Below are 16,723 nucleotides of genomic sequence, written 5' to 3' on the forward strand. Positions count from 1 at the left end.
TAAGTTTGGTGTCAAAATTAGGCCAAATATTTGACTTTCCTAATTATTTAATTTAGAGATATAGGGTTTGGTGCAGTTGTACTTTACAGGGGCCCAAAAATAAAACTATTGCAAATGTAGTATTAGGATAGAATTTGGTAAAGTGTACCGGGTTTTATATAAAAAATTAAAGTTCTTTACGGTTAAATCCCTTTAATTATTATTTCACTGTTATTTAACCTTTTAAGTTCAAATATTAGTGGTAAAATTCTCTAAACTATTAGTAAATTTAAGGTGAAATCTATTTTTTCACATTTAACTGCCAATATGAATTGTTTATATATATATTTTTGTACACGTGACACGTGTATATTAGTCCACCTAATATTATTATTTAAAAATTATAAAAGAATATTTCAAAATTTATAATATTTTTTAATTTTTATAATTTTATTTAATTTTAAAATGAATTTTGAAATAATAATATTAGGTGCATCAAAATAAATGTACCAGTGTACAAGAGTGTACACATAAGTAGTTTATGGTGGCAGTTAACTGAATGACACCTTAAATTTGCTAACAGTTTAATAGTTTGGAAGGATTTACCGTCAAAATTTGAACTTGGAAGGTTAAGTGCAAGAGAAACGATAGTTGGGAGGATTTAGTCGCTAAAAACTCTAAAAACTAATTGGTAATGAGAGGAGTAGTCATTGGATCTTATATATGCTAAATATATTTCCACACATTATCAATGTAAGAATCTCTAACATACCCTAGCCTCTCAAGATGGTGGCTTTTTTTTGCCCACCAATCTTGAATAGCTCGGTCACAAGAGGCTCTTTTTAGTTCATTATCTCTTAATCACAAGTGACTCTTTTGGTTCTATTTTTTGGATCGGTTTTTTTGAATTTTTTTGTGGCTTTTCTTTAATCTACTTTTTTCGATCGACTGTTTTATTTTCTTTTAGATTGGATACTTGTTAGAGTTTTTTTTTTACTTTGATACCGTGGTAGAATTTTATAAGGTGCATATGATCATTGACGGAGGCGCATGGAAACTATGGGGGATTGTAGCCCTCCCTCAAATTTTTATTTTTATATATTTGTCATGTATAATAAATGCACCAAAAAAATTACATGTAGGCATGAACAATTAGCCCCCCTAAACTAACTTTCTCACAATTTGCTCTCCCAGAATATGTACAATTTCTCCTTTCGTCATTTTATGAGGTTCTATTTCAAAATTAATTAAAAATGAGAAGTAGCTCATGCATGTTACATACGATGTTATATTTTTACACCTTAATAATGTGGGACCCTGACATCCCCCCTTAAGATGGGGGCTAGTTTTCGCTCACCAATCTTGGACAGCTCGTTCGCAAAGTGATACTTTTGGCGGCTCACAACAAATCACAAGCGATTATTTTTGGCTCGTCTTTTTTAGACGAAGGACAGTTTTAGCTCACAACGAATCACAAGCAATTTTTTTTTACCTCGTCTTTTTAGACCAGTTGTAGTTTTTTTTTTTTGACTCGGATACTTATAGATATTTTTTGTTACAAGTGCAGTATTAAAAACTGTTGCAATGCAATTTTGTTGTGGTAAAAAATTAGTGAGTTTAGTAAATTATATAGATTCTAATGAATTGTGAGAATTGAATTGTGGTAAAAAAAAAATATCTATGACTAGGTATTATTAAATATTAAACAATTCAAATAAATATTTTATTTTATTTATTTTACTCATCCATACTAAATAAATTCTCGAATAATTAGTAATTTTGTTTTCTTGAACTTTTTACACTATCAAGTTGTGTCCCCGTGGTATATGACTCGTTAATAATACTCCTCAAAATATAACTTTACAGTAATGTGGTCCTTCTATCATATTTTATTCAAAATAACTGCGAAACGAGTAAGTTGGATAGTATTGATAAATAGATGCAAAATAAATATCTTTCACCTTTTTTACTTTAATAATTGAAAAACTAAAATCAAAAGTATAAATTATTATGAAAAAGAAAATGTATTTTATTATATTATCCATTAACATAAAAAGAGTGAAGAGTATTTAATTTATATTCATTTATCAACTATCATCCACCACTTTACTTATTTTATGATAAAAATAAATGAAATGTGATGGAATGACTATATATGTTACTCTAAAAGTTATATTTTAGAGTTATTATTATCAAGTCGTAAACTATAGGTGGCACAACTTGGTAGTGAGAAAATTTTAAGGGAGAAAAGTGATAATTATGCTTGTTTATCGCATTTTTTGAAAACTGATTTAAAAATAGATTAATCTAAAGAAAATGTGTTTAGAAAGTAAATGAGACAAGATTTTTTACGTGGTTAAGGTATTAATGAGTCTTTATCCACAAGTCAATATTATTGAGCTATTTGGCTATGGAGTGTTTTACACAAGTGTCTTCTTGCCCAAATTTTTAAACCCAAAATTTCTAACTCTGAAAATGCAACTCTTTGCATGAAGGGTTCTTGGTCTTTTTATAGGTGAGTAGTCGGATTCTCGGGCTGGTCCAGACTTGCTAGGTTTTTCTAAATGGAAATAAGTTCACTGATTGGCAAAGTACAATTGAATATTAACTATTGGGTTGGGTAGGTGAGGCCCAATTCGGATTGTGACTGTTGTCCGTTAGGATCGTACCATTTGATGATGACAACTGAGCATGCATCGCCGTTCGTGAAGAGTGGATGTCAGAGTAGTGGGTTTTTGTTCTTTCTCTCTTCTTACTGCTGAAAACAAAACTAGGGTTCTAATGGGTTAATGTTCTAATTTTTTTTTTACCTAAAACAACAATGGTGGTTAGGGTTCTACTCTTCTCTAAACCTAGAAAAATTATGGCTTTCTCATGGTAAATATTCCTCCAAAAAACCGAGTTACTCAAACGCGAAAAACCAACCAAGAAAACTCACTACTCTCTCGGTCAAAACTTAAGAACAAATCCAAAAAATCTCTTGGCCCAAAAACTCACCACCGAACAAAGAACAATAATATTCAAACACAATATCATAGAAATCAAAAGTCAGGGTTATGAGAAAACAAACAGTGCAAAGACAACACCCAAAAATGTTATCGAAGTTCACCCAACAATAACTAATTCTCTGTCAAGCTCTCCTCAAAGTAGTCTTATCTTCATTCATCAACATATCAGCTAGTAAAGGTTACAACTCTACTAACTCTCTCCTTTTACAAAGTTACTAACTCTCTTTTTCTCTCTTTTGCAAATACACATTGAGGATAGCAACACAACAATGTGTTATCTCTTTCTCACAATGGCTCTTTACTGGAAAGCTCTCTCAATAGGTTCAGTGACAATATTGATCTAGAGTTATAACTGGTTGAACCCTAGTGATTAAAGTCGTAACTAACTGATTTTTGTAACTGTCTTTTTCTTGATCTTGGAAGAGAAACACTTTGTACCTATATTTATCTTGTGTTTCTGTTTTTTGTAAGTTGTGTTGGTAAAAATGTCATTTCATACCTAATGATTAATAATATGATACTTAGATTATATAAAGAAAACCGTAGTAACAAACATAATTTGAGAGGAAGCCATAGACTATCGTAATTTCACAACAATCGGTAGATACAATAAGTTTCATATAAAATTACCCAATAAAGGAATATAATTGATTTTTACATACAAAATAATTAAACAAAAACAAAATAAGTATTAGAAGCTACAATAACCTTGCAAAAATTGATATTTAAAAAACTATATATGGATGTATATTATTGGTAATCCAATCCTCAGTGTTTCTTCAACTATGAAAAAATTTCAAATATACAAGCATTACTACAAAATAGCCTAGTATTTGAATGTTTAAAAAAGTTGGATTTACTTATTATTATTATTCAACTACAAAAGCTTCAAACATTTTCCGGCTCATGCTCATCATCCACACACTTGATAAGCGATATTTTTTCCTCACTGTGTTTAGAAGGGATCATTTGAAATTCAACTGATTTTTTTTCCTTACTGCTAGAAGAAGGGATCGCTACCCTCCGCGCCCGATAAAGAAGAAAATGTTGACACATGAAAATAAGATCAAAGAATACAGATATCTGCATTGCATTTATTCATCAAGAACAAATGTATCAGAATAATGATAATATTGCTAAGCTAATTCAGATCAGAAAATCAAGCAACAATTCCATACCAAGGCTAGAAGTATCTTCCCAATGTTTCCATGAAAGTTCACCCAAGAATCTGAAAGAACCAAAAACAATGGTGTAAATTAATCAACACTCACTAAAGGATGTTGTGTATCATATCATGTGGAAAATAAGATTTAGTTGAGGAAAGACACAAACTTTGATCTATGGACTGTACAGTCATCTGAGCATAATTTGCAACTCCTCCAGAAAAATCAAATAGAATAAATTCAATACTGAATCCGTCGGTGCTCTTTCGCTTGAAGTTCATGAATGCCTGTAAGTTATTTCAATCACAAATCAAAAACCAATTTGGCTAAAAGTTGTGTAACACCAGACAGTAGAGGCTGCTCAAACAATACAGTAATTAAACCAATCATCTTTCAAATTTAGCAGAGAAAGCAATTTTTCTATATATTATAGTAATTGAGAAAAGCATAATGATTATATGAATAGCAAACTTATCCCATTGAAATTCAGCAGGATTGATCCTAGCTTAAAGATCTCTAAACCGAAAAGAAATTGAATTATGAGTGATTTTTCTAACCTGAGGAGTATATTTGATGGCTGTCAAAAACACTGCAATGAAGCTGAAATTTGAATGGATTGAAACCAAGTCAGAATCTAACAATTAAACCATATATTTTGCACATGAAATTTCAAATGTTAATCAAGCTATCAAAATGAGAACCCACAAAAGCATATCATGAATCTAGGCAGAAGAATAATTTTTGACATTAGGGAACTTGGAATTATCATCTAAAATTTGAAACTGAGAAAACCCCAACAGAAAAGGAAATGATAGATGTTTAAAGAATACAATCTTACTTAAAGACAGAGATCAACCAAAGCCAGGAATGGTTTGGCAAAGCATGAAAAGTACAAACTCCAGCAACCAACCACACAACAGAGAGAATCAAAAGACTAATCTTAGAGACAGCCTGACCTCCTCTCTGCATAAACCCATCAACAACAAATGATCATAATTCAATATTCTTTACTGCATTTTCGCATAAAAAAGTGACTGAGATAAAGTAAGTTTGGAGAATTAAATTAGATTAGGCAGGACTGAATTGTTTTCATAATGTCATTTTGATATTATATTAGAGATGACGTGGAAAAAATTAAATAAACCTTAGTAGTTAGTATGGGGTAACTCAATCACATTGAAAAGCTTGACAAAACTAATTAAATGCATCTTACATTGCTAATGTATGAAAAAATTGTAGCATATATAAGATCCATGAGCTACTCTTCTCATAACTAATTAAATGCATCTTACAATTCTAAAAAAAAAAAATACAACTTTGTTTTTTGGTCAAATGATCAACTCATTAATTTTACTATGTTTTTTTTTTCCTTTCTTTTAGTTATATCCAATTCTATATAAGCCAATAGACATTGTAAAATATCACGGGAACCCAATTCAAAAACAATTGAGAAAATGAATGGAAAAGCTCTTACTTCATAGATTGCTATTTGGAACAACATAAATGCTGTTAAAAGAACAGCATGAACTGAAAAAGCAACATCATTTGCAGCTACAGGTATCATCTGCCAACACAAAAGGAGGGTATTTCTGAATAAAAATTATAAACATAATGGGATAAAACCAATAATATCAAAACTTTAGATAGAAAAGAAAAAGACATATATTAATACCTGTCCAGAGCCATATTTGAGGAGATATTGGTTTTGGACAGTGGAACTAAAATAAAGGGCAGCATTGTAAACGAGATATGAGGAATGTTTTGTTAAGTTGAGTACGACGAAATCAAAATTCAACCCCACTACGCTACACAAAACCAAAAACCCACAAACAATACATATGAGAAAGATTACTAAATCAACAGGGTTGACAAAAAAAAACAGATTTTTAAGGAGAAAGACAAGACCTTTTTCTTCGGAAATTAAGAATGATTTGTGGGTAAAGAGCAATTGCCCAAGAAGCAAATGCAATCCAACCCAGAATTTCGTATGCTATTTCGAGGGGAATCCAATTCCATGATGCCATTCCTTCCTTGTGTTTTTCTTTCTCTTCCAGATCCCCATCCAGAGCCAAGCCAAGGGAGGGAAAGGTTTTTCCTAAGTTTCTTTTTTTAGATCTTAGTTTTTGAAAATAAATATTAAATCATTTTATAGTGGGGCCTCTATTTTAGTTAATATTAAGAAAGAATTTCTATTAATTATTAATAACAAGTATTCATCCAAAGGAAAGAAAATGAAATTTGAAATATGTGGTATATTAAGGCTTGAAGTAAATAGAAATGTATAAGTGCTTACCACCTTCTTACACCTCCTACGTGTTAATATTGCTATTAGTCCAATTAAGTATTGGATTCCATATAATTTAATATAATAGGTTTTAAGGAGTATCGCTATCCAATCGCAACACGACATGCCGAGAAGTTGCTAGGCACCACTGATGCTTAATAGCATTACTCTGAAGTAAATTGTAGGCATTTATAATAAAAATTTCTTTTCTTTTTTTCTTTTATACAAAATTCAATGTATCAGTCTGACCAAGAAACAAAAAAAATCAATGTATGAAAAGATGTTATTTAATGATCATACGTATTGATGTAAATTAAGAAAAAGTTTGTGTTTCTATTAAATTTGTCATTATATTGATTTTTTTTATGTACTCATTATTACGGATGCACACGGGACGGAAAATTAACGGGGAGTGCTCTCCCTGTCCTCATCTCTGTTAAGGATTTTAATTCTCATCTCCGTCTTATCTCGTTTATTCCCCATTAGAGACAGGGAATCCCTATTGTAAAAATAAAGTTTATTTTAAAAATTTAAATATATAAACTCATTAAATTACATAAAAGATAAAATATTACATATTATTTACTATTCAATATAATAATTATTATACAAAAATATAACCTCAAAAATTATAAAAATGATATTAATATACTAAAAAAATACAAATGCATATATGAAATATAATATATTAATTAAAAAATAACTAATAAATTAAATAAGTTTCCGTTGGGGCAGGGAGTGTCATCCCCGTCCTCATCCCGTTTAACATTCGGGAACAAAATTTAATCCCGTCCCCGCCCCATTCCCCATTTAGATGAGGAATCCCCACTCCATTAGGAGCGGGTCCCCACGGGGCCATCCCCATGGATAAAATATACGCTGCTAATTATATTGATTTAATTGGCTATAAAAAAAAATAACTAATATTCAATTGAAGACAGGTCATATATTTAATAATTAGATGATATTTTTTTTTCAAAAAAAAGTCTTTGATATTTTAAAAAACGTATCTTATAATATGACTAATTTTAGAGTAATAATATGTAGACATAAATTTAATACACATTTTTTGGTTGAGTTAGGTATTCAATCTCATCACCCCCAAACATATCTCAATACTTTTTATATGGCCACTTAAAGACTATTTTTAATGCAAGATATAAATATTATGCTAAATTTAATAAAAAAAATGAACAAACTTTATATTTAACACGATATTTATAATTATATTTCGATGCACTATAACATTTTAAGAGATAAATTAGTCTAAAAAACAAAATATCATTCATGACAAACAATATATTAAATATTTTAAAAATTACTAATGACAATATTGTAAAATATATTTATTAAAGTATTTCATTAATAATTAATGGCAAAAGTATAATTAAAAAAGTAATATTTATAGTGTGCTAAATTTGTCACAATGTTATATCTTGTGCCAAAGACCCAATGTCAAATTTGACACAACTTATAACACACAATTGGAAAAGCTTTTTATTAAAAAGTGCTAAAAATAGCAATACACCACGTATTTAGCACGCTATTGGAGAGCATCTCCAATGGTTAAATTTTGGAAGATACTTGCTTATGTGGATTGTTTATTTGATAAACCCAATGATGCTATACATTAGACTTTAATAGGTGATATCATAAAAAAATTGTGTTGATGTCACTACATGAAATTGATGTTATCTCTTTTAAAAAAATAAATAAATAAAATTTAAAGGTAAATAAATAGTTTGACAATATTTATAATTAAAGCACATAAAATAATTTGCGGCGATAATACCTAAGTTTATCTTCTAGTTGTTTATTAATACCTAAGTAATTTTTTTGGCGGTAAAAATAACTCTTGTTAAACTTTTGTTGCATCTGCAAGTACTTGGCCGTAAGTATCATGTCACTCTTTGATTGGTCCACATCTTTAATTTATATTTTGTATTTAAAAAATTAATTTAGATTTTTAAAAATTATCTTAAAATTAAAAAGTTATTTAAAAAAAAGCATAATTAAAATAAAATTATACATAATTTATTAATGGTCAGTTATCTATAAAAGTGTAACAGAAAGTATTTTAACTGTCAAAAAAATTACTTAGGTATTAATCTACAACCAAAAGATAAACTTAAATATTATCGCCGCAAATTACTCAAATACATAATATATTAAAAAAAAAATGTGTGAGATTATCACTATAGTATTTTTAAAGGGTGTTATCCTATTAGTTATGTTTTTAAAAATTAAGAGTATCAAAAATGACATGGAAAAAATAATATATTATATTTTTAAATGATGTGGAGATTTTTAGTACCTTTAAAAAATATTACTATGTCTTTATGTGTTAAGTAATTTTAATTAATTATATTTATTTAAAATGAGTCATATTTATCAAAAATAACTTACTACATAAGTTAATTTATGTGTAATTTATTTGTGTACATATTATTAGTTTTACTTTTAATAGTGTTGTGTTGTGCTTCTTTCTCACAATTAATTAATGGCTCATTCATATAATAAATGTTGAATCTGAAATGATTTATACTTGCTTTATGATTTAGGTTGAGATTGCGGTTATGCAATATTAAGAATATTAAATGTATAATGTTGATCTTTTGGGTCTATACCTAAGTTTTTCCTCTTATTGTTCTATTTTCAAATAATAATAATAATAATAATTAAATTTATTAATATCTAGTTATAGAATATAATATGAATGAGATGTAATCCCCACATTCATCAACAATTAATTTTAAAATATTATATTTAAGGTGAATAAAAAGTTAGTTGACTCATATAAATAATAATTTTTAGAGCAAAGACATGTACAAGTCATATCGATGAGGAGAATAATATAATATAAAAATAGAGTAATTTGTGTTATAAATATTTAAATTTAATTCTCAGTTGTGGTGACTTTCTCTGGCTGGTTAGATAACTTGTTGCATATTTTTGATAGAGAGAAGCAATGCACAATTGCAATGACATGTTGGGCTTTATGGAAGACAAGAAATGAAGTGGTTTGGATAAAAAGCAACCTACGGTGGCAGGGGTCTCTATTTTGGCTCAATTTTACTCGGAGCAGTAGGTTGGGGCACAAGACAGGAACCAAGTTCCCCGTGCTTCACTCTTGACTGATGCGAATGCAAGTGTTCGATGGCAAAAACTAGCAACAGGTAGTCTGAAAGTGAATGTCGATGCAGCCTTTTTTCCAACTTCAAATGTGTACAACTTTGTCTGTGTTGCAGGGGATTCAATAGGGGTCTTCCTTGAAGCTATTTCTTGCTGTAGGCCAGGTCAAGTTAGTCCTGAATTGGCTGAGGTCTTTGGGGTAAGAGAAGCTTTAAGTTTGATAAAAAGGAAATCTTGGCAAGGGGTGATTGTAGAAACCGACAGTCTCATTGTGGTACAAGCATTGCGTAGTCCTTCATCTATGTCATCTTATTTTGGGACTGTTATTACTGAGTGCAAAACTTTGTTAGAAGGTTTGATTGATGTGTCTGTTCTTTTTATTAGGCGGTCTGCGAATAGTGTTGCTCATTACTTGGCTAGAGCTTCCTATTCTGTTGCTGATCGTTTTATCAGAAGTACTGATGTTTCTTCTGAGTTTCATAATGTAATCTTAAAGGATTGAAATTAATAAAGTGATGATTTATTTTCAAAAAAAAAAAAAAAAAAACTCTCAATTGTAAATAAATAATTAAGTTTAATTTTTTGCGGTAATAATACTTAATTTATAGTTCTGGAACTTTTGTAGTTAACTGGCTATTTAATATTAAGTAAATTGTCACGTGACAATTCCTGATTGATTGATCTTCAAATACCTTTGGCAGGGCTAGCCGTAGACTAATTTGGACCTTAAAAAAATAATTTTTTTAAACCATTTTTATAAAAATAAATAGTATTTTTAAAAAATTATTAAAAAAATATGTATATTTATATAAAAAAAAAAATCATTTAGGCCCCTTATAGGAGTGAACCCTAAGCGTAGACCTAGCTCGCATTAGTTTAAGGCCGGCCTTGGCCATTGGTCTTGTCCTTGGCCTTGCGTGTCGGGTGCAACTTGCAAGTGGCACTTGTTGCACCGAGACTGCCTGCACTTGCCGATGAATTTGGAGTGGTTGGTGGGCTTTTGGATGACACCTGGGTAAACAACCCGGTTGTGGTGGGTGTATCAAACCGATTCACAAATTTGGTTTTGAGTCTCGAATTTAAAGGAGAAGACAAAATTTGATAGGTCGGGACCATTCCATGTTAGTGACCCTCTCTCTTCATGTTTGGCCAAATTGTGTTGTGAGCTTGAGAGAATGTATGATTTTGATGATGTTATTATGACACAATCAGCCAAACAAAGAAAAACCATAAAATAGAAAAACACAGAAAATTTAGCCAACAACCATTTCTACACAAAAAACAGCATAAAACAACAACAACTAACAAATCGACCATCAACACTATAAACTAAATATAACAGCCAACAACAAGATTAAATAAAGAAAAATCATTACCCATTGAATTCATATATAATATTCCATTTTAAAGAAAAAAACAACCACCACCAAAGCACCGAGCTTATCATATAGTCTGTATCAAAATTTGTGTTATTTAATAATAAAATGAGTGAAAAGAATGAATTTTGTGAGTGAAACAAATTGAGAGATGAGAGAAGAGAGAAGGGGGAAGTGCTGCGTGAAGAGAAGGGAAGGAAGAGAAAGAAATGTTGTTATTTTGGCTGTAGGGGTACTATGAGAATTAGAATTAAATTTTGTTTAAATTTTGTTTAGTTTCTTAATATTGCACAATATAAGTTTAGGACAATAATTTTCCCCTAATGTATGCATGAAAAGTTAAATTTTGTGTGTCCTGGAACACAACAAGATAGACAAGAAGAAACTAACAGAAAAGGCCATTGGTATAGTGGCCAAAAAGCATCCGTAAAATATCATCAATAACTTATAACAAAATGGGATTCTATAGTATTATATAAATCACAACAAAATTATAGAAAAAACGATAAAGTATCAGTGATCAAAGTTACCAAACATCAAAAATAGCAGTTTGGTGCATAAATATAAAGAAATTGTTTTAGTTATATAATATGCCTACGTAAGCTGTGGACTATTAAGTGTTAAGCGTTTAGCAAAATTTCATAAAACTTCATTAGGCAACAAAATTTCCCATTCTTCATGGCATAAGCCCACACCAAAGAGGTATGAACGGGTTATTACTTCTCTTCTTCTCATGTATTTGTATTAATTTAGATCAACAATTTTAATTTTTTTTTCAAAAAAAAACTTTGCAAGGCAAAACAAATTTGTTATCTTCTGCGCTTGGACTCTTTCCGCATCTCTGCAAAGTAGGCATCTAAATTGGATTGTTCCCATAAACGCCTCTGAAGAAGATCTTCCTTTGTCACGTCGTCTGCAAACACCATATACAAAGAATAATCTCAGGAACAAACAAGTATGATGTCTAATATTATTATAAGGCAGCATAACAAAACAAGGTAATGGTCTGGGAGGGACTCTGGTCCTTATTTAATAAGCATTGTTAAACAAAAAATAAAATAAAAAAAATTGAACTTTACTCACCCATATTTACCCATGAATCAAGACGCACCCTAAGGGCTCTCTGTGTAAGGTAAGAGGCGTCATCCCAAGTATATGGAGATTTCTTTACCTTGTATCTCCAGAACCAGTGACCACACCAAAGTAAAAGCTAGATTTATCAAAGAAATTGAAAATGTAAGTCTTCCAATGATATGATTCTGAAATCATAAACTTGACAAAACAGGCTAACAAAATATACGACTCCAGCTTCAAAATTGTGTAGAGTTGGAGAAGTTCCTGAACAACATTTAAAGGAAAGGCAAAGAATCTAACTTTGGAAACAGTGTAAGGTAGAAGTAGAAAGCGAACACAGAGAAGTTCCCAGAGAGAAGGTTTCCCGGCACCCGTTATCTGTAGGTCAAGTTCTTTGCTTAGATCTTCCTCTGTTTTCCTGCCATAAAAAATTGGCTCACATCGGTTTTAATCATTATTCATCAAGGATAATGAGCACAAAAGACAAATCATATGTATTTTATAAATAAGTGGAAAAAAGAGAAAGCAAGCAGAAGTATTTGAAATGTAAGAAAGCCACGTTAGATGTTTTTAAGACATCAACTCACTAAATTTGTGACCATAACAAAGATTTATGACATGTGCTAAATAATCACATTAGTCGAAGCTATCATCAATAGCTTGTCCATTCCAAACATCATAAACAGGCACTCAATTTCTAAGTGGAAAAAGTATTTTATATTCATACTTGTCCATTTGCTTGCTACTCTTCTTCTTATTTATAGCTCCTCCATTGCGCTCAAGCTCCAAAGCCTTCAGTCTATTTTTGTACGCAGGTGTCTTCTTGACCATGTCTATAGCCTAAAAAAACAAAAACAATAAAAAATTAAAAGAATCACGCCAAAAGAAATCTGGCTGCCTTTCCTAATCTACTATGTCATATAATAACAAATTTGCATATGAAGATTGCAAAAAGTATCCAACTGAATTTTTCATTCCAAAGAGGTGTCATACCACAAGAAGATTTGCCATATAAATGGATAATATACACCAAACGGTGTAATATCAAAGTTCACTGCATGCCACTTGAAGCCTAAATGTGCCTCTATCACACAATACCTGATTATACCTTGTCCACTGATTAAGGTATTGAAATCCTGAAAGAACCAGAAGAAGGCCAATAAGGACAGCACGTGGATCCTGTAAGGTAGAAAGCCAGACAGCGTTGGAAAAAAATATACATAATTAAATTGAGCTCAGTTATCTACTTGCTTAATTTAAAAAAACACAAAATATCTTACTGTCTTGTAACCATAGTACGCACGATAGTAACGAGCAGTGTTGTAGAACACCTAAGAAAAAAAAATTATCAATTTTATTATTTTCAGACATCGGAGAGACTAGTATACAGATATGGAGAAGTTAGTATACACATGAGTGAATAAAGATTAGCATTCATTCACGTGAGAGACTAGTATGCAGATATGGAGAGAGATGAAGGTAATTAGTAATTATTAGACATCAGCCACATCATAAAAAAAAACTATAAATGAACTCTTAGTAGCTAAGTAAGAATTGGAAGTTAGAAATGGTCTACCATACCAAGATTGTAATACCACCACGTTCACCACTACAAATCTAGTAAAGCGAACTCACTAATTTCAGATAATTTACTTGAATCCTACTGGTTGTAGTATGTACTACTAATCCAGAAGAGTAATCAATAGGAAACATGTGGTGTATGGAAGTAAAGTGTTTCATTAGTAAGGAACAGGTAAGCTTCCCTCTTCTATTATATTGACCCACAAGCTAAAAACCAAGAGTAAGTATATCGTTCAAAAATGAGCATTGCTATAACGCATCCTAGAGTGCCCAACACCCTAGAACATGGCATATCGCAAATTGTAAAATTTAAAAGCATGTCCACATTTAAATTAAAACTAATTTAAGTTCAAATGTCTGGTAGAAGCATAGGATGTTGAGCACGTAGTGCTCTATAGCATTTCCCTTGAAAACTACCAACTTTATACCATTATGGTACAACATAGTTCAACAATTTACTTGACGAGTTTTAACAACTACTAGTGAATGATGTGGTCTCACTCTCAAATAATATGCTAGTTGAGTCTAGTACCCAGGAATTTTCTGTGTCATTACTCGAAAACTAAGCAATTGCCTATGACTAACAATCTACAAACACATCCAATTTTACCTCCTCCGGATGTGCGATTGCATAATCGTACTGCTCCCTCGTGGCCTCATCCTTCAAAATCTGCAATGTAAGACAATTTATTTCAATTCTCACCTTACAAAAAAGGCTTAAAATTCAAAATTATCAGCATTTGCTTATTCAAATAACTAAACATCGCAATCCATTTTTATTTTTTAATTACCTCATACGCAGTAGCAATTTTGACAAAAAGCTTTTTCGATTCCGGATCAGGATTTTTGTCCGGGTGACTGAATCAAAACACCAAAAATACAGAACATTAAACATTTGGATTCCATAATTAGGGATAGAAATAAAGAACTGAATAAAATGAAGATCTCACTGTTTCAATGAGAGCTTATAGTAAGCTTTCTTGATTTCCGAAGAATTTGCACTTTGTGTAACCCTATAAATTAAGAGGGAAGAGAATAAAGTAAATACGCAATGGAGAGAAGGGTAATAGGAAAAAAAAATATGAGAAAAATTTTGAGTTGAAGGAGAAATCTTAGCAGCCGAACCCCAAGAGATCGTAGCAATCATCTTCGTCGCAGTAGATGGCCGTTGACGGAGATATGAGAAGAGACAGCATGAGAGCTAATAGGAGAGCGAACCACCGAATTGTTGCCGGTGGCGCCATGGCCTTCGGACCGGTCAGCTTAGAAGTCGGGTTATTATAATGGGTTTCGTTCGCGGAGGGAGAGCGGAGCGGACTGCCTTTGTGCTGTGTTTGGCTATACAAAACAAAAGAGGAGTCTTTCTTTCCAATTCACTAACATTGCTTTCATTACAAGTCAAAAAGTCAACGGATCTAAAATTAACAAAATCACAACCATTAAGATCTTGAATGGGAAATGTTGTGTAATATTTTGTTGATGATATTTTGTAATAGGGGAAGTTAAGTTAAACTTAAGCACTATTATTCTAAATGTTGTAGAGTGATTGTCCAACACATTTTGTATATGTACATATAAAAATTTGAGAAGGATAATATATAAGAGCCTTAGGAGGTATAATATGTTAGAATCATTTGCTTTTCTTTATTTATTTATTTATGGGTAAATACCATTTTGGACCTTGTGTTTTGCAAAAGTTGCAGATTGGACCCTGTGTTTTGTTAAATGACAAAATGGACCCTGTATTTTCTAAAATAGTAAAAATAGGACCCTAAGCTTAATTTTTAACAACTTTTTTTTTAATACAATCAACTTGAAGACAATGCTTAATACGAACAGATACAGAAAAATGTAAACAGTTTTGTCGTAACACTTTTAGATCGGATTATAATTAAACTTTATTTTGACAAAAAATCAATTCAGGGTCCTATTTGTACTATTTTAGAAAATACAGGGTCCATTTTGTCATTTAACAAAACACAGGGTCCAATTGGTAACTTTTGTAAAACACAGGGTCCAAAATGGTATTTACCCTTTATTTATTAAAAAAAATACAATAAAATAAATGAACATGCACAATTTTATCCATCTCAACTCTTTTAGGCAATAATTGCAATTGTATTAAGAACTATCATGCATGATCAACACCTTCTTCTTGATCAACACCTTCTTCTTCATTATCATCCATGTTGTAAATGTGATCTAAAATACTTGTGGCAGAAAATCTAGAAAATGAGTCTTTATTATTAGAAACAACACCCTTTAATTTAAGTTTCTGAGTGCCTTTAGTTTTGTCTTTGGCCTTGTGTGCCGGGTGCAAATGGCACCCGTTACACCGAGATTGCCCGCACTTGCCAGTGAATTTGGAGTGGTTGGTGGGCTTGGATGACACACGGGTGAACAACCCGGCTGTGGTTGGTGTATCGAACCGGTTCACGAATTTGGTTTCGGGTCTTGCATTCAAAGGGGATGACAGAATCTGACAAGTCCTGACCATCCCATGTTGGCGACCTTCTCTCTTCATGTTTGGCCAAATTGTTTTGTGAGCTTTGATTGAGAGAATATATGATTTTGAAGATGTTATGAGTTGTGCCTTTATATATAAAGGTTTTGTTTTAGTCTTTTGGAGAAAATGCTTGATGAGCAAGGCCATTTACTTGGTAATGAAATGAAAGTGTTGACCAATATATAACAAATAGTATATTTGATATTAATTAAAGATGGAAACTTCTTTGTAACATTTGGTATCTTTAGAACTCTATTTTATATTTTAATTAATGTTTAACTTGTTTAATTCTATTTAGTCAACTATTAACCCACTTGAATATTAGAACAAGTTCAATAAAAGCTACCAATATCATTAATTAATACAGAGCACCCACTTCACATTTCTAATTAATATAAGTGTTCTCTTTAAATAAAAAGAGAAAAATTACTAGAGACATCATCGTAGCTAAATAAGGGTTTTTGAGTTCCTAAGCTAGATGATCCCTAAACACAGACCTAACCCGCTTATACTTAAAATTATTTGTAATTTCTAATTGAAAAAAAAAAAAAAGTTTGGACCTGTTAAATTGATTTTTATCATACACAGATTTTGTAAAGATAAAATTTAATTTTAACAAA

The 16,723-nt window shown here is 31.1% G+C and overlaps 3 protein-coding genes across 3 annotated transcripts; all 3 read right to left on the reverse strand.

Moving 5' to 3' along the window:
- Window positions 1-3,708: 3,708 nt before the first annotated feature.
- On the reverse strand, window positions 3,709-6,277 carry LOC115698654 (cystinosin homolog). Its single transcript, XM_030625783.2, has 8 exons — window positions 6,056-6,277; window positions 5,823-5,955; window positions 5,625-5,714; window positions 4,989-5,113; window positions 4,708-4,750; window positions 4,320-4,437; window positions 4,166-4,215; window positions 3,709-4,070 (listed from the first exon to the last, which is right to left on the reverse strand). Exons 1-8 carry the CDS (start codon window positions 6,172-6,174, stop codon window positions 3,876-3,878), a joined length of 873 nt encoding a protein of 290 aa, XP_030481643.2. The 5' UTR covers window positions 6,175-6,277; the 3' UTR covers window positions 3,709-3,875.
- Window positions 6,278-11,569: 5,292 nt separating this feature from the next.
- LOC115698653 (chaperone protein dnaJ 50) lies at window positions 11,570-15,160 on the reverse strand. Its single transcript, XM_030625782.2, has 10 exons — window positions 14,723-15,160; window positions 14,548-14,610; window positions 14,389-14,455; window positions 14,208-14,267; window positions 13,297-13,347; window positions 13,115-13,195; window positions 12,744-12,856; window positions 12,317-12,434; window positions 12,026-12,152; window positions 11,570-11,855 (listed from the first exon to the last, which is right to left on the reverse strand). Exons 1-10 carry the CDS (start codon window positions 14,839-14,841, stop codon window positions 11,752-11,754), a joined length of 903 nt encoding a protein of 300 aa, XP_030481642.2. The 5' UTR covers window positions 14,842-15,160; the 3' UTR covers window positions 11,570-11,751.
- A 327-nt stretch (window positions 15,161-15,487) lies between these two features.
- Window positions 15,488-16,598, reverse strand: LOC115700327 (uncharacterized). Its single transcript, XM_030627896.2, has one exon. The coding sequence runs from the start codon at window positions 16,248-16,250 to the stop codon at window positions 15,729-15,731; it is 522 nt and encodes a 173-aa protein (XP_030483756.2). The 5' UTR covers window positions 16,251-16,598; the 3' UTR covers window positions 15,488-15,728.
- Between the last annotated feature and the right edge of the window lie 125 nt (window positions 16,599-16,723).

The sequence above is a fragment of the Cannabis sativa genome, chromosome 8, assembly GCF_029168945.1.
Source record: "Cannabis sativa cultivar Pink pepper isolate KNU-18-1 chromosome 8, ASM2916894v1, whole genome shotgun sequence".
NCBI classification, from domain to species: Eukaryota; Viridiplantae; Streptophyta; class Magnoliopsida; order Rosales; family Cannabaceae; genus Cannabis; species Cannabis sativa.